Source organism: Asterias amurensis, chromosome 12, assembly GCF_032118995.1.
Source record: "Asterias amurensis chromosome 12, ASM3211899v1".
Taxonomy (NCBI): domain Eukaryota; kingdom Metazoa; phylum Echinodermata; class Asteroidea; order Forcipulatida; family Asteriidae; genus Asterias; species Asterias amurensis.
The window spans coordinates 5,261,700-5,279,901 of record NC_092659.1 but is presented as its reverse complement, the minus strand read 5'-3'; the positions used below and the strand labels follow the sequence as shown (position 1 = coordinate 5,279,901).

General features: G+C 37.8%; 1 protein-coding gene across 1 annotated transcript in view; it reads left to right on the top strand.

The window, feature by feature from the left end:
• The window catches only part of LOC139945370 (uncharacterized), a 152,515-nt gene that overhangs the window by 106,816 nt on the left and 27,497 nt on the right, over window positions 1-18,202 (top strand). Inside the window, exons 96-116 of the mRNA XM_071942719.1 lie at window positions 106-330; window positions 1,026-1,114; window positions 2,534-2,651; window positions 3,163-3,353; window positions 4,370-4,565; window positions 4,718-4,824; window positions 5,395-5,572; window positions 5,991-6,695; window positions 7,489-7,758; window positions 8,082-8,354; window positions 8,748-9,038; window positions 9,294-9,397; window positions 10,232-10,447; window positions 11,495-11,669; window positions 12,592-12,740; window positions 13,321-13,437; window positions 14,077-14,232; window positions 14,950-15,310; window positions 16,408-16,559; window positions 17,205-17,383; window positions 17,827-17,956. Of these exons, the coding sequence (XP_071798820.1) occupies window positions 106-330; window positions 1,026-1,114; window positions 2,534-2,651; window positions 3,163-3,353; window positions 4,370-4,565; window positions 4,718-4,824; window positions 5,395-5,572; window positions 5,991-6,695; window positions 7,489-7,758; window positions 8,082-8,354; window positions 8,748-9,038; window positions 9,294-9,397; window positions 10,232-10,447; window positions 11,495-11,669; window positions 12,592-12,740; window positions 13,321-13,437; window positions 14,077-14,232; window positions 14,950-15,310; window positions 16,408-16,559; window positions 17,205-17,383; window positions 17,827-17,956 (4,382 nt within the window). The remainder of the gene's footprint in view (window positions 1-105; window positions 331-1,025; window positions 1,115-2,533; window positions 2,652-3,162; window positions 3,354-4,369; window positions 4,566-4,717; window positions 4,825-5,394; window positions 5,573-5,990; window positions 6,696-7,488; window positions 7,759-8,081; window positions 8,355-8,747; window positions 9,039-9,293; window positions 9,398-10,231; window positions 10,448-11,494; window positions 11,670-12,591; window positions 12,741-13,320; window positions 13,438-14,076; window positions 14,233-14,949; window positions 15,311-16,407; window positions 16,560-17,204; window positions 17,384-17,826; window positions 17,957-18,202) is intronic.

Genomic DNA, 18,202 nt, shown 5'->3' with positions numbered 1-18,202 from the left:
TAATTGCAATCGTATCTTCAAATTAAATCAGATCGAGTTTTCTGTTTCCTCTGATAGTTCAACAAATTGGTTATTTTTATTCAACCCTCATTTACTTTTTTATAGACACTGAAGACATCAAACCGTTCATAGCCATAGGGTCAAAAAATAATGGTGTCTTACTGGACCTTAACCTCCAACTCACTGACCAATCAACGTGTAATGATGAAGAGTTTACTGCGAACTGCCGACCTGTCTATTACGTATGCGTGAAAAGTGAGAATGGTGCGGGGGCTTTCAGTGACGTCATTTGCTCCTCGCCAATCAGAGTCGTAGAAGAGGATCAAACAGGTATTTGACTTTAAGCAAACACAATTGTTGAGGGAGGGTTGTGCAGCCGCATGTAAACGGGTCGAATTCACAAAGACTACGGACTAGTAACACATCCTAACTCGAGATAAGACTAGTCTTATAACTTTAGTTAAACCCCTTGACAACATCAGAAAATCACCTGCTTAACTGTGCATTCATTTTTTCTCTAAAGTAATGTTGACAATAATTTGCAGAAACGGTGAACTTCCTGTGCAGTCAACAACTTAATAGTTTGGCCTAGCGGTGAAGAGCATCAGAATCGAGCTATTGTCTTTGTCAGCGGAGTTTTGGTTTGAGTCCCGGCCGTGATACTTTTGCTCAAAAGCAAGATACTTGAATGCTTAATTCTTCGGATTTAATAACGTAAAGCTTGTAACACACATGAAAGAATGCACACTGTACTGAAAAGGAAAAGGGGTTCGCCCCAGTTTTCCTGGTTTGTCCATGCATTGTGCGCCACAGCATCTTCTAAACCATGGTGATAATGTATAAGGCGTAAGGTCTCATAATTCAAACATAGTCCGGCATACCTTGCATGGAAATACTGTATGTTAAAGCGCCTTGACCGTCACTAAGTGACGGGTGTGTGCGCTAATATGAGAATCCACTGTTATCTTTGATCAACATTTTTGCTAAGTGATTACTTGTTCTTGTTTCAACGTTGTCCATTACAGGTTATGTAACAGATGGACCGGCCATGCTTCACGATACAGACTCTCAACAAGAGAGAACCACTGTAACTATTTGGTTCGATGATTTTGAGGTAAGATTGGGATACCAATAGTAACTTAAAATACTTTTTTAAGTTATTGTGATTTGAAGATTTTGTGATGTTTTGGGTTTGAACAAAGAACCTTTAACTAGGAAAGACTTGAACATGCTACCTCCGTAGGAATCCCGTGCTCTATGTAAAAGCTGAGCTATCTTAACCCCATTTTTGCCAACATCTTTGATCGGCATGCCATTCAGAGGCCATTTAACCCCATCCAACAGTCAGGGGTCACACACAACCATGTTTAAGATGCAACCTGACAACCCAGGTCGAAATTCCAGTTGAACCTAGTTAAACTGGGTTTAACTGGAACTAGTGGAAACCAGTTGATAAATTAGTTAAACACAGTTAAAACCAGTTGGTTTAATATGGAAAATGGACAGAAACCAACTGGTTTATAATTTCAACCTAGTTGAACACAGTTAAACCTAGTCCAAACCAGTTAGGTTTAGGCACTGGACACGTTTCATATAAATTGTCAAATGTCAGTACTCTCACTTGGTGTATCCCAACATAAATAAGAAAAACCTGTGTTAAAGTCATTGGACCCTTTCGGTTCAGAAAAAAAATAAAAGTTCACAGATTTACAAATAACTTACAGGGTTTACAGAAGGCAATGGTGAAAGACTTCTCTTGAAATATTATTCCATGAAATGCTTTACTTTTTGAGAAAACAGCAAAACAATACAAATTCTCGTTAACGAGAATTACGGATTTATTTTAAACACATGTCATGACACGGCGAAACGTGCGGAAACAAGGGTGGGTTTTCCTGTTATTTTCTCCCGACTCCGATGACCGATTGAGCCTAAATTTTCACAGGTTTGTTATTTGATATAGAAGTTGTGGTACACAAAGTGTGGGCCGTGGGCAACACTGTTTACCGAAAGGGTCCAATGGCTTTAACATTTTGGACTCAATTTGTCATCGAATTTGCAAGAAAAATTAAAGAAAACATCCTTGTAGCGTTCTGTTGTGTGCTTACAGATGCATAATTAGGGCTCAGCTGAAGTATTTTATTATTTGAGTGAGAAATACCTCTTTCTCAAAAAACTATACGTTATTTCAGAGGGAGCCGTTTCTCACATTGTTTTATACTATCAGCAGGTCTCCATTGCTGGTTACAAAGTAATTTGTTATGCTTACTTTTTCAAATAATTTACTTTATATAATTCAGTTTAACCTTATTTATTATTTTATTTAACTATGTATTTATTTTCCTTATTTATTGCTTTTTTATAATTGTTGTTTTTCCGTTAATATTCTGTCTTGTGCTATTGTAACTTGTTTTTTGTACCTTGTATTGGTCGAATAAATAATAATAATAAATAATAACAATTATATTTTTAGTAATAACCAATATTGTGTCCAGTGCCGTTAATTATTGAAATTTATAATTTGTTTTTATAGAGCCAGTTGCATGGTATATCTTCCTATGAGTGGGCAGTCGGTACGACCCCTGGAGGAGAGGACATCCAACCTTTGACCTCAGATGGAGTAGTGCCTGGAAGTGACCCTGATATACCAGGTAATCATATCCAGACTGTTTGATTCTTCCTCTGCTAAATAACCTTCACAAATTATGTGCTTTGCAATTATTCCTTACATACTATTCTCCAGATATAACGTATACAAAATCTTACGTGCATATAAGCAAATTAATAAGCAAAGAGGAATTGTGGGGGAAACGGTTATAAAACAAAATAAAGAGAGTATGGGGCTGACAGTTAGCCCAAGGCTTGTAGAAGATACTGCCTAGACAGACAGACAGACTACAAACAAGGAGGCAAGACAAACCCTTTATTAAGGGATATTGCTCTTTTGGAAAGTGAGTTGGTTCGCTTTTGGGCATTCCCTATGCATATATTTTGCTATGTCTCTAATGTTTTCATATGTTTCTTTTATACATTTTAAGTAGTTGTTGCAGTGTGTTTTGATGTTTTTAAAGACTGAATATTGAAGAAATATGAAAAATATATGGGGGAAAAAACAGGTAACAAGAAAATATTTCCATGTATTTCATATTTTGTGTTAAACAGGTCTTGCTGGTCTTGGCAAGGCACAGTCTCCACTTCCTCTCCAGCATGGTGTGACGTATTACAGCACTGTCCGTGCCATCACCAATGGTGACAATGTCTTAGAAACTGTCTCCAATGGGTTCACGGTAGATGTTACACCGCCAAACATTAACATCACTGACTTTGGTCAATATGATGCAACTGTGGATTTGGTGAGTGGAAATGTTTAAGAACAACCAATGACATATGTTTGATATTTTCCTAATGTGATTGTTTTAGTGATAGTTTTATAAAGTTGGCAGCATATTGCGCCACAGCACCTTGTCAACCATTGGTGCTATAAAGTGGTATGTTTATTTATTTTATTTTATTTTTATTTTTTATTTTTTTCAATCTTTATCCAGGATACAAAAATCAGCACAAGAGCTGCTTTACATTACGGTCATGTGTCTCATAATTAAAACGTAGTTTCACATACTTTGCAGGAAATACTGTATGTTACAGCACTGGGGGCGTCACTGAGATGCCGATATGCCCGTAATTGTACAAGACACTATTTTTATTTTATTTTTGTTAAGACGACTGCACGGCACCTAAATGTAGCCTGAGCCCTAAATGTAGGTCCGGGCTACATTTAGGTACATGTTTGGGGCTACATTTAGGTCCGGGCTACATTAAGGTACATGCTTGGGGCTACATTTAGGTCCGGGCTACATTAAGTTACATGTTTGGGGCTACATTTAGGTCCGGGCTACATTAAGGTACATGCTTGGGGCTACATTTAGGTCCGGGCTACATTTAGGTACATGTTTGGGGCTACATTTAGGTCCGGGCTACATTAAGTTACATGTTTGGGGCCACATTTAGGTCCGGGCTACATTTAAGCACATGTTTGGGTCTACATTTAGGTCTGGGCTACATTTAGGTACATGTTTGGGGCTACATTTAGGTCCGGGCTACATTTAAGTACATGTTTGGGTCTACATTTAGGTCCGGGCTACATTTAGGTACATGTTTGGGGCTACATTTAGGTCCGGGCTACATTTAAGTACATGTTTGGGGCTACATTTAGGTCCGGGCTACATTTAAGTACATGTTTGGGTCTACATTTAGGTCCGGGCTACATTTAGGTACATGTTTGGGGCTACATTTAGGTCCGGCTACATTTAGGTGCCGCACATACAACCTGTCATGGTCAGATCTTTTATTTTGTACCCGTTTACTTCAGGGCTTTGGTGGTGTGAAGCTTTATCAGTCATTTGTAGACTCTATCGATGCGATGTGGGAAGTGGAGGATTCGGAGAGTAACCTCATTGCAGCATACTTTACCGTGGGACAGTATGCAGGAGCTAGTGATGTGTTTCCTCTGACTCAAACAAACAAGTCCTATGTTCCTTCGTCTGAGGTGAAACCTACTTACGAAGGTAATTTAAAAGCATAAGAAGTTAGAACAAAATAAAACCTTTCAAAAACTTTATGAATAATTGTTTTTCCAGATTTAAGAAAAAGTGTTATCCTAAGTATTGGAGATTGGAGATTGTTCTTTTAATAATACAAATTATTATTTTGATGTCAGGTTTGCCGAATATTCTGACTGTCCATGCCATCAACAGTGTTGGACTGACGCAAACAGTTTATACAACCAGTTTAACTGTAGATACCACACCGCCAGATGTTGGTCAGGTATGTATCCTGGGTGCAAACAGTGTATAAATAGTGGCTGCTGCACAGGGCCAAATTGCTGGACAACAAAAAACTTTGCATACAATTTGTTGCATATTGCTTGCTACTGGTATTCAGCTGTTGTTTGCTTTTCCTTACAATGATGTGGAAATTTGGTTGGCGATCCTATTTTTATCAAGGAGGAAATTTCATGCTTAGCAATTTGTTGTGCTGAGCAGCTCTATGAAATTGGGCCTTGGTTGTTCTAAGGACCCTTTCGAAACCACGGCTTTGGTCAGGTTAGGCTCAGACTAGCTTGGACCTGCAGAATTGTTTTTACAATTGCGCGTGCTTTGCGTACGTGCTCAGGGTTTCAGACGATTGAGAGGATGGAGCCTGAAGACGAATCCAAAGCCGAAGCCGGTGATTCGAAAAGGGCCATTTATGAGCTGTCATAATGGCTTACTACTTTTTATATAGAATAATATATTTTTATAAGAATTGGAGGGCGCAACGGTGATGTTGTGGCACAAACGCGACGGGACCATAGATACAGAAATATAACTCTATAACTTGTTCTCCCTCTGGCAGGTCATGTGCCCATCTTTCTTACATGCAAACAGCGCCCTCAAGTGCAGCTGGACTGATTTCTTAGATGACGAGTCAGGAATTGAGTCTGTAAGGTTTCTTGTCGGGACTGCAGAGGGTCTGCATGATGTGTTTGTGTCAGACAAATTGCCTGGTTATATGACGCACTACAGTGCCACAGGTAAGAACTGCTAAGATAAAAGGTTTTTTTTAGCAACAATTTCCTCTTTCAAGTTTTTCCTAAAACTGTTCGTCTTAAAACTCTCCTGAAAACGAGCAGGTTTAATGTTGGAAACGTCGAGACCAGTCCAGCTCTTTTCAGAGCCAACACTCCCACCTACAAAAGAGATTTACACATAGTCGTACCCACAAGTTTACTATTTACTTACTAAGTTTCTTACTATTTTTGTCTTACCTTTTATAATAAATTCAGAACCTAACTTGATCATAAACAATTATTTGCTTTTGTTTCCTGTGTTGGCTTTGCTATGTATGAATTTTTTTTTTTTTTTTCGCGGGCATCCTGTTTTGAAGTAGACCAATAATGCAGTAGTATCTTTAATCAAGAGACGGGTTTTATTAAATTCTTTCATTTTCAGGTCTGGACTTGATGCATAACAAACTGTACTATGTCACCATCGAGGCTTTTAACGCCGTCAGCCAGAGTACATTCGCCTTCTCTGGACCCATTGAAATTGATGACACCCCGCCCTCGTATGGTGTTGTGGTGGAACTTCCTGGTGTTCATAAATTGAACCAGAACGATCTAGAGAGGCAGCCAAGCTGGGATTGCAGTAACACAGATGACTGCTTAGAGCTGGATGGAGAGTGTTTGGAGTCCATCACCCAGATTCAGATCCTCTGGGAACCTTTCAAAGATGAAGATACTCAGATCACTAAATATGAAGTAGCATTGGGCACCACACCGGGAGGAACTCAGATCAAATCGTTTTATGAGGTGGATAGGTACCAGACTTCAGAGCTGATAACCAATCTTGATCTAAGTAGTGTGCGAAGAGTCTATGCGTCAGTGAGAGGATACAATGAAGCTGGTCTGACCAGCATGGCAGTCTCAAACGGCATCTTCGTCAGTCGATTCAGTGCCGGACTTCAGCCGCTTAGACCTTTCATAATCAAAGATGGAGTCACTTCCAATGACCTCCATGACCTTGACTTCCAGACATCTTTGACTGAATTAAGTGCTTCTTGGGATTTCAGTGGTGACCCTTGTCCAATCAGAGAGTACGAGTGGGCTATTTATAGAATTGACGGAGTGGAAATTCAGCCGCTAACGGATGTAGGAGGTAATTTTTACAAAAATTAAAATCTAAATATTTTACTTCTCGAAGAAGATTACAAAACCTTTCCTTTTGGTGTTCCGGGTTTTGTGTACAAAATGTTATAATTGGCTACAAAAGTTTATATCAAATTGATTGAATGTTGGTAATGCAGTATTTGGTTTCCAGCCGGTGTCCCAGAGAAATATGTCCGCCGGAGATTCTGTCCCCCATATGGGAAATTAACAAGGGCTGGAAGAGGATGATTCAAAAGAGGGCGCTAACAAAAGAAGTTTGTACATAGTTCGCCATATGGGGGGACAGAATCTCCGGGGCGACAAAATCTCCTTTCACACCGGCATGGTCAGACTAAGTATTCCAATTGATTTAAAGCCTTTGGACACTTTCGGTAAACAGTATTGTCCAAGGCCCATCACAACTTATATATAAAATAACAAACCTGTGAAAATATAGGCTCAATCAGTCATCATCGGAGTCGGGAGAAAATAACGGGAAAACCTACCCTTGTTGCCGCACGTTTCGCCGTGTCATGACATGTATTTAAAATAAATCGGTAAATCTCGATATCGGGAACTTATATTGCTTTAATGTTTTCTCAAAAAGTAAAGCATTTCATGGAATAATATTTCAAGAGAATTCTTTCACCATTACCTTCTGTAAACCCTGTAAGTTATTTGTAAATCTGTGAACTTTAAAAAAAATTCTGTTTCGAAAGTGTCCAATGGCTTGAATACAAATATCTAAAACTATAGAAGCTTTCTTTGTTCATATTTTTTACTCACAATTGTTTTGGTTACAGACCGTACTTCAGATACAAACACTTTCATTGAAATGATGGACGGAGAGACCTACTACACCGTGGTGCAGGCAACCAACGCTATGAACATACCCATCACACTCCGCTCTGATGGCATCACCATAAAACGAGACCCACTCATACCTGGTCAAGTTTACGATGGTCTCCTTGCAGGCTTTGATATAACCTACCAGAAAGAAACTGACACCATATCGGCAAGCTGGAGTGGCTTTGGTCAAGGAATGCCCATACGGGAGACGGTTGAATATACAGGTAAATCCTTCATGGACACTATATACTCTTTACACGACAGCAATTTAGCAAGGGTCCCTTGATTAATTTTTAGCATGATTGGGAACTTTTACCAAATGCATCTCGTTTAAAAGGCCAGTTATGTTATTGTCCACTGTGGGTGGATAAACTTGAGTTCAGGGACCTTGGATAATTCTAACATTGTGTTTCACATGATGTGCAACTTGTAAAATATAACAACCTGCTAAACTGCATTCGTGTGAAAATGGCTTTAAGTAAACTGTTTTGTTGTAGGCTGATTTTGTTTTCTGATCTACTAACCGTTTTTGGTGGTTATTATTCAGGAAATGCTATGATGACCAGAGACCATGTTACAGAGCAGGCTGTTGACTATTACGAGGTTGCAGTGGGCACCGATCGTCGCTACCCAAAGACTAGAGACAACACAGTACCCTTCACTAACGTTGGTCAGAATACATCGGTCACCTTTAATAACCTTGATCTACAGGCGTTGACTGCTACATACTATGTGACGGTCAAAGGTCACAGTGCAAGCTTCTCTGCCGCTGAGGTCACGTCAAGTGGGATACATGCTGGAGTGGATAGTCAAGTCTCTGGTAGGTGTCGTGCGTTGTTGTTTTTACTTTATCAATTAGCAAAAACTATATTAGATACTTATTTGTCTTTCCATTTGCTTACGTCCTACCCTCTGAAAGGCGTTGTGCTTGGATACAACTCCAAATGGCTTAAATTACCCTGGGTTAACATGGGTTACCTCACTACTACAGTAAAACACAGTAGTCGGCCTCAGGGAAATGCAAATATACCCCAACCACAAACGAGAGTTAACTTTGATACTTCATCAAGCATCAACTTTTAAGTCTAGTTTGAAGTCAAGAATTTTGGGTACTACAACGACCAATGGGCATTTGCTGATTGGTTGCTTCATTATTATCTAACAACGCAAAGAGTTTAGGCCTTATAACTAAAATGTGTTTTTGTCCAACCAGCTACGGAGATTAAAATCCCAGAGTTCGTCAATTCGCTCTCCGAAGTCAAACTCCAATGGGAAGAATTTGACTCAACCTTCCCCATCCTACTCTACTATGTCGGCCTGGGCAATGCCGCTTCGGCTACTGTGTCACCAGAGAACATGGACTGTTTGGACATGCTTCTAGCAGCAGACGAGACCAAGACTACGTTTAATGAAACAAAGATGCATTTTATTGCCCATGATACCTATCAGGAGATCAAAGGACTGAGTCTTCAGCAAGAAGGTTCATACTTTGTGACGGTAGTTGGTAAGTTGTGCTTCACTGTAGACTAAGTTCTTTACTTGTAGTTGTTCCTGAGTCACTCATGTAGAACGGCTTTGTGTGGGTGTGTTTGGGCTTTGGGCGGAGCCCACTTGTCGGGTATTTTAAACAGTTGAACAATGGACCTCACAAGTGAACCCTTTGTTCAAACTAGACCTTACAAGAAAATTACTATATCTCTATTATTCAAGCAGTGAAGGATTCTAAAGCACTGTTGTATATTAAATTCTTGTGTTCAAGGAATGAACGAAGGAGGGCAGTGTAACTCTTCTACTAGTCACTTCTCGGTAGATATCACTCCACCCATTGAGGGGCGCCTTCGTGCTGGACCCTTCTATGACATGGTTAGTACACATCTTGATAAAAAATAATATCTTAAATTATTGTGGAAACAATGTTATGGAGTGCAGAACACGACTAATATACAAAGGATCTGTTTTTCTAGTGTTTTATGCAAGTCGCCAGCAGATATACAAGCCAGCAGATAATCAACCATTTTGCAAGGGGCCGTTGCCACCTACTCCCTGGGGCTTAAACATATTTACCCCCTTTACAGTCAATACGGATGTAGGCTTCATTCATCATAAGCATGGCTGGTGGAGCAATAAGACTACTTTCTTAATGTAAAAGAGTGAAAAACACCACTCTTTACATTTTGAGTTGTCCCTCATATGGCTCTTTAAAAAGAGTGGTGGTTATTCCACTCTTTTAGAGGGGTTTCGATCACTCCAGGACAGAGTGAAAAATCACTCAAAAAGATGCAAACTTCAATCTAAAAGAGTGGAAGACCACTCGAAAAAGAGTTGTCCTTCATGGCTCTTTAAAGAGTGGTTTTTCACTCCTTTACAATTAGAGACTAGTCTTATCTCGAGTTAGGAAGAGTTACTCATTCTAACTTAGGACTATCCATACTTTTAGGACTAATCTCCTAGGACTCATCATTGTGAAATCGACCACAGCTCCTGCATTTTACTATCACCCATTTGCTTTAGCCCAACTAGTTTATAAATACTTCTCTCATAGCAGTCTTCTTTTTCTTTTTTGCTTGGCGTACAAAAATTGACTTGAATTTAATTGAATGGTTCACCGAATACCCAAAGAAGAAAAAAAAAAAATAAAAACTATTTTGAGTGCTGAAATAGTCTTTCATTTGGACTCATATCAATTGTTTGTGACAGCTGGTGACATACACAGATAGCACGGATTCAATTCATGTGGCATGGGAGGACTACATAGATGAAGAGAGTGGAATTAAATCCTTCAATATCCGTCTTCTTGAGGCTGCATCTTGTAGAGTGGAAGACAGCGGTAACCTTACTCCAGTTCCTGGTCAGGATTGGATGATTCTTGGCCCGGGTATCTCAGGGTTTACCTATGTAGAGTTGAGTTTAGTGGTAAGTTTGTTTCAGAAAATCTATCCTTTCCACCTTATTCTTGAAAGTCAAAACAAATGTTCTTTAAAGGCAATTTAAGGTTGGTATATTGGTGTCTTGCCTCGCCTTCCACCTCTGGGACCTCTGATCGAAATCCGACGGGGACAGTATGTGGATTGGTTTTTCAGTACCTTTGACTGCGTAGGTTTTCCCCTAGAATAATTCTCTGGGGTTTTCTCCCCATCTATTACGTAGCTGAAATTTCTTCATTGTCTTCTTCTTCTTTTTTTGGTTCTAACAAGAGCGTTGAGAGTTGTATCCAAATCCAAAAAGTGCTTGCTTAGGGAAATGTCCGATGAAGAAAGTTATTTTTCGGGCGCAGAAACCGGATTACCTTTTGTCTGATTAATACTGATGTTGGTGTAATCAAGAAATAAAACAAGAAAAAAACAATAATATATCTCGTAAAAAGAGTTGCCTTGCTGCTTTACTAAACTATTACAATAAATGTTACACTTGGTAATCTGTTATGTTTGTTGTGTTGTGATGTCAATAAAGGCAGTGGACACTATTGGTAAGTACTCAAATAAATTATTAGCATAAAACCTTACTTGGTAATGAGTAATGGGGATAGGTTGATAGTATAAAACATTGTGAGAAACGGCTCCCTCTGAATTGACGTAGTTTTCGAGAAAGAAGTAATTTTCCACGAATTTGATTTCGAGACCTCAAGTTTAGAATTTGAGGTCTCGAAATCAATCATCTGAAAGCACACAATTTCTTGTGACAAGGGTGTTTTTTCTTTCATAGTTATCTCGCCACTTTTCTGACCAATCAAGCTCAAATTTTCACAGGTTTGTTATTTTATGCATATGTTGAGATACACTAAGTTAGAAGACTAGTCTTTGACAATTACCAAAGGTGTCCAGTGTCTTTAAGCCTTCGAGAAAGACTCTTCTAGGGTCGAAACGTCAGGTCATTCAATATTTGTTCCATTTATACCATCGGTACTTGAGGTTGGTAACTTATTTGCAACATAATTCTATTTTCTCAATGTTCTTTTCTTAGACCAACCACCCGTATTTTGTTGAGCTAGAAGCTGTGAACCGTGCAGGGGATAGCACTGCAACCAAGGTAGGACCAATCTTTGTGGATCTATCACAGCCTAGTTCTGGATTGGTTGTTGATGGAGACGACTTCATGATGGATCTGACAGATACGTATAGTCGAAGCCAAGTCACTGGTGAGTACAGAATAATGCTTACTGATAAAATAATAGTAATATAAATATTTATAATAATAATAAGAAGAAATACTTGTATAGCGCAAATCAGTACTGCAAGTACTCTCAATGCGCTTTACAATACAAAAAAAAAAGATTAGACAAGAACGAGCAACAAATTAACTAAACAATAAAAAATTACAAACAAGATTGAGGAAACAGCTGGTATCCATCACACAAGATGCTCATTTAAAAAATTAATTGAAATAAATAAATATAAATATTTACAAAGCTCTACAAGAACAAAGCTACTGCAAGAACTTTAAAGACAGTGGACACTATTGGTAATTTTCAAAGACCAGTCTTCTCACTTGGTGTATATCAACATATGCTTAAAATAACAAACATGTGAAAATTTAAGCTTGATTGGTCGTCAGAGTTGCGAGATAACTATGAAAGAAAAAAACACCCTTGTCACACAAAGTTGTGTGCCTTTTAGATGCTTGATTTCGAGACCTCACATTCTAAACTTGAGGTCTCGAAATCAAATTCATGGAAAATTACTTCTTTCTCGAAAACTACTCAACTTCAGAGGGAGCCGTTTCTCACAATGTTTTAGACTACCAATCTCTCCCCATTACTCGTTACCAAGTAAGGTTTTATGCTAACAATTATTTTGAGTAATTACCAATAGTGTCCACTGCCTTTGAAACAACTCAACAAAGATCTGTTACGAATATTTTGAGGCAGTTCTATGCTATCTATTCATTTAATTATGCAATACAGTGGAGTTCCTATAAAGCCGATTTGTAAATACAATTTATCAATAATAAATCATTTTAACACCAATCTGACTTAAAGTGACCCCTACCTCCCTAACCATAATATAACCACAATATTAGATTACTTTATATTTTCACGGTTCCATTTTCCTTTATCCCAGGAACAATCTTACACCAGCCCAACCCAGAGGGTCCACCCTGCCCTCTGACAGACACTTCGTTCACTGATCCAAAATGGCAGGCATTGGATTTCAGCGGACTTTGGAATATGGGGATTGACAACTGGGATTTAGAGTACCAAAATCAACAGGTAAGATATCCGAAATGCATAAAATAACAAACCAGTGAAAACACCCCTTTTGCAAAATTGTGTTTGTTTTCAAATGCCGAAAAAAGACTTCAGGTCCTAATTTTCTTTTATCAGATTCAATAAAACATTTGAGTGTGAAAATACCTCTTTCTCAAAAACTACGTTACTTCAGAGGGAGCAGTTTCTCACAATGTTTTATAATATCAACAGCTCTCCGTTCCCTGTTAACATAAGTAAAGTGGCAGATGCCAGACGTTACAGATGCTAGTACAAACTAGATTAAAATAATAACAATATTAATAATAATTTATTGCATTGATTTTGTGCCATCTCCATCCGAGGATGCACGAAGGCACAAATAACACAAAAATTCCATACAAATTGCAGCAAATTACGAGCAATAAAAATTTCATAAAAAGTTCACCGAAAAGTCCATACAAATGCAGCAAAGAAAATATTACACACACAATCGTAAAAACTGACACCGATCAAATTGTTATAATGTGAAACAAATCCAATTTTGAAAGACATTTAGGAATTTTGAGAGTCATTTTTATTTTCACCCGATTGCTTCTCTAAGGTATCTGCATCGGATGAAAGTGTGTCTCTCAAGATGGAGCGAGATACAAGAGGACCCCGTATGCTCTCCGGAGCGTATGTCATTAATGCACAAATTGTCCGGAGCTCTGAGTTTGAGGTAAAGGTTCTAAAGTTGTTTGGGGAGTACAATCCAATATATTTTGAAGGAACATACAGAATTGCTTTTTGCTATCAAAATAATTGCTAGCAGTGTAAGCACTTTATTTAATCCACCATATACATTAACTGACAAAACTGTAGAAGTTTGAGATCGATCAGCCATTAGGTCTTTGCACGACGTTGTTTAAGAAAAATTGAATAAAACGCTCACTGAGCGATAAACTAAAATTAGTTTTATTTATTTCTCTTCAAGTATATCATTTCAGACAAAACAAAATTTAAGGGATGTTCTTTACTATCATCATCATTAGACTGTGTAAGTTTTATGTAAATCTGTGATCTTTAAGACAGGTATTTTTCGTCTTCTCAATTATGTTTTAGATTTTAGACCTAATTGCATTTTTAATATTTCAGGATTTCTATTTATTAAGTTTGTTTACTAACTGGTTAAATGTTTTTAAGAATTTTTACTCCCGTTGCCATAATTCCATATTTTCTTATTTGTTAAGTTTGGTTTATTTTCTAAGCCAACTTTACTTTCTGTTACCAATACTACAATTGTCTTTGCATCAAAACTTAATAGGTTTGATGATAGTTTTTAAATCTGTCGGTGTTTTTGGTAATTTTTCTTGTTCAGTTTGATCTGTTGGCTGCATCATCAGACCTTCATAGCGTCACAAGTATTTTGTTCTGGGATGGTCCAGACAGAGTGGTCGGAGAGTATGACTTTGGTGGAGCTGAGAATTGGCAAGAAGGGATATGCCAGTGTTGCTATGTAATACCCTTCAATCAGGTATTGACCTTTTCTGTTCAGGAGAATGCATGAGAAAGTGTAGATTCGTGGGTAGAATGTAAGAGCCGAAGTCGAGTGCTTTGTAGTCACGAATCTACACTTAAGAGTATACTCTCAAACTTAGACTATTTTTCCAAGACGTTGTACTTTGTTAAACGACGATTCATCATTATTTTTTTTACAAAATTTGTAAGCCAACTCTATGAGTGCTTTTAACGTTGTCAAGTACTGTATTTTGTAAAAGAATCTACACTTTTAGCATTAGAGTGACGTCACATAAATAGTTTGAAGACAGAGATTTGTTTATAATAATTTACTCACCATCTTCAACTTTTAAAAAATGAGAAATCAAGAACTTTATATGGTATCTCCGTAATGAGAGTTTAATAGTTGTCTTGGCCTGCGATCTTCAAAACACAAACTCGTTGAGGAAAAAAATATTTGATGGAGCAGAGAAGTTTCCAGAGTGCAGCACCGAGGATTTAAAAGTCCCTTTGAAACTGTGAAATTTTCAAAAACTCATTTATATAAAGATGCATTTTTACAAACTCTATTTTCTAATAATGTGATAATACTGTCATTGCTTTTTGGCTGTTTTCAGGTTTTTTTTTTCGGCAGCGCCATGATACCAGTGCTTTAAAAGTTTCCATTATTATAACTGTTACCAATATCAATAGTTTAAAAGTTATTAATTTTCTCTTTATTATCTCTCAACAGTCCGACTGTTCTCAATGCAACTGTGAAGATTTCCTTGGACTAGACGACTCAACCTCTGATTACTCAACAGTCAATAGCACAACAGTTGAGTTAGTGACCACAGAAACGGCAGACATAACCACTGCTGATGAAACGGCAGACATGACCACTGCTGATGAAACGGCAGACATAACTACTGCTGATGAACCGGCAGACATAATAACCACAGCAGACTCAGTTCAAGTAAACACTGAGGTAGTTACAATGGCTAGACGAACACCCTGGACCATTCGTAAGAAAGATGCAGATGGTGACGGCATTTCTGATGAAGATAGCGGCAGATGGACTACCCAGAGAGCATGTGGTCTGCAACTCCATCCAAGTTAGTATCTTTTTTCGGAGCTCTTGGTTTTTCCTCTTTAACATAACAATTAAAATTGGTTCGGCGCTATTCCATCTAGATCATAACGCACTAGAAAGCGATCAACGTGGGAGATTGTGAGTCTTTAGAACTTTACGAAATGTAGATAGAGTGACAAATTCCCTAATGGCAGAAGGGAGATTGTTCCAAATCATTGGCCCAGCTACCTTGGAAAAAATCTTACCTAGAACTTTGTTTGCTTGGGAAACATTCAAGCGAATGATGTCAAGTGTGGACCGAAGAAGTCGTGGAGGAGTTTAATGTGACAGTAAAGTGGAAATTTATCGAGGAGTCCTATCATTGTGAAAGGCATGCCATTGGGACAAACATGTACACTAAATCCTACGTTTAAATGCGTGCTGGCATAACTCATCCAACTTAATTATACACTGACCTTATATAACGTAAATGTTAAAAGGTTTTAAGGATTTAAAAACAAATAGCTATCAGTATCAAAGATCTGGTTGAAGATATGTTTAAAAAAAAATGCTTCTTTGGTTTGTATGTTATTTTTATTGTGTTTTTTTATAAGAAGATATCCCAAGTAAAACAATCTCCAAACTTTCTGTTCCCTTATTTCTCAAGCATTTATTAAAATAACTTTCTTTATTTTCCTTATTTAAAGGCAGTGGACACTTATTGGTAATTATTCAAAAAATTATTATCATAAAACCTTTCTTGGTTACGAGTATTGGGGAGAGGTTGGTAGTATAAAACATTGTGCGAAACAGCTCCCTCTGAAGTGGAGTAGTTTTCGAGAAAGAAGTAATTTTCCATGAATTTGATTTCGAGACCTCAAGTTTAGAATTTGAGGTCTCGAAATCAAGCTTCTGAAAGCACACAACTTTGTGTGACAAGGGTGTTTTTTTCTCTCTTAGTTATCTTGCAACTCCGACGACCAATCGAGCTCAAATTTTCACAGGTTTGTTATTTTATGCATAGATACAGCAAGTGAGAAGACTGGTCTTTGACAATTACCAATAGTGTCCACTGCCTTTAACCAAGAAACATCAAGCCACAGTTTCCTATGACACTATTTTGTTTTATTTCTACCTTAGATGGCAATGCGTCACAAGCCGTGCTGTGGTGTCGTCATTTTGAAGATGAATGGCCGATGACGTCACAGTCTGTAGATCTGAACTTTGACCCGTCCATGGAGGAACATCACTACTCTATTCATTTCAATGTCATGCCCTTTGATGCAAAAGAGGTACATTTATTTGTAGTTGTATGGTCGCTCACTCCTCATCACAACTAAAACCAACTTTCTACCATCTTGAATTTCTCCTTGGAAACACTTTCAAGTACATGTTTTTAAAACTAACTTGCCGGTACAAACATGTGTAAATATGTTCATAGTTTCCTCCTTATTTAAACCAAAGTGAAGCTCCAAAAACAATACTTACATATTTTTGTTATTCAAATGTTCGGCTTATTTCCCTGGAAACTCGGAAGAGGCGATGATCACTACTTTTCATGGACCTTTTTTTAAACTTTAAGGGGAAAAAATCATTGCGTATGACATGCTGGAAAAATGTATAAATGAATCATTAAAGTAGGACTCTTCAAACGTCTAAATCATTTGATTAACTGCTTTAATTGATGACATGTTGTATCTCCCAAAATCTGGACAAGTTTCAAATCAACATTGTTGACATGAAGAGCAGTCATTTTATGTACAAGATGCAAATAATGAATTGGGAGGTTCGTTTCCCGAATCAAAAAAATAATGCAGATGTTACTGACATATCATTTTAATTCAATTTGAGTATCAACAATCCAGATGAACTTGTTTAATGACTTAAGATGTAAATGGCTTTCATTGTTTTAATTATTTGTTATTATGTTTTGACAGGATGAGTGGTCATTTAATGTCTACATCGATGGCAATCTTCTCTCTTCTCTGACCGGTATCCCTGTCATGTTTTCATCCACCAAACTCATCCTTCATGTCTTCAACAAAGATAACTATGTTGTCGATCTAGATGACCCATTCAACCCCCCGACTGCTACAGCAACCATCAAAAACTTAAGGTAGTATTTGCATTTTCTTCTAACAAAATCCTTGGCTTACACATTAAATTCTCTTAATGTAAACGAGTGAAAATTTCACTGTCTTGGTGAGTGGTGTCAGTTTCACTCTTTTGTGAGTGAAAGTCAACCTGTGTCGCTCTTTTTGAGTGAAATTTGAACGAACTTCTCTCTATCGCGTTGATTGTACACGTCTTTCGCTCTAAAAAAGAGTTGTCCGCCTTTATGGTTGTTTGCAGAGCAGTATATGGCTGACAAAATGAGTGGGTTTTTTTCCACTCTTTTACTTTGAGAGAGTATAAATGGATAATGTCCTCTATGCACAGACTGACACTTATATCATTTTACCATAAATTAAAATGTACTTGCAAAATTCACGCCATAAGACATAACAAAAATGAATAAAAGAAATACAATAATGAATAAAACAAATTATTTTTTTACAGGATGCCTCCAGATGCTAGTATGCTATGCCGCTATGGGTTACCATTCAGAGCAGGTACCAGTCCTGTGTCCAGATATTTTGCTGGTGTTGGTAGTGAAGCGGGACAAACCGACATTGTGGCATATGAGGAGGTAAGGTACTTAAAGGGTTTAGGTACTTTTTGTACGACTCAAAACACATTGTCCAGAGATTTACATTAAGAAGACCAAAGACTATTGTCAAAGACCAGGGCCCAATTTCATAGCGCTGCTAAGCACAAAAATTTGCTTAGCATGAAATTTCTTCGTTGATAGAAACAGGACTACCAACCAAATATCCACATGATTTTCAGGATAAGCAAACAAGAGCTGAATACCAGTAGCATGGAAAATGCAACA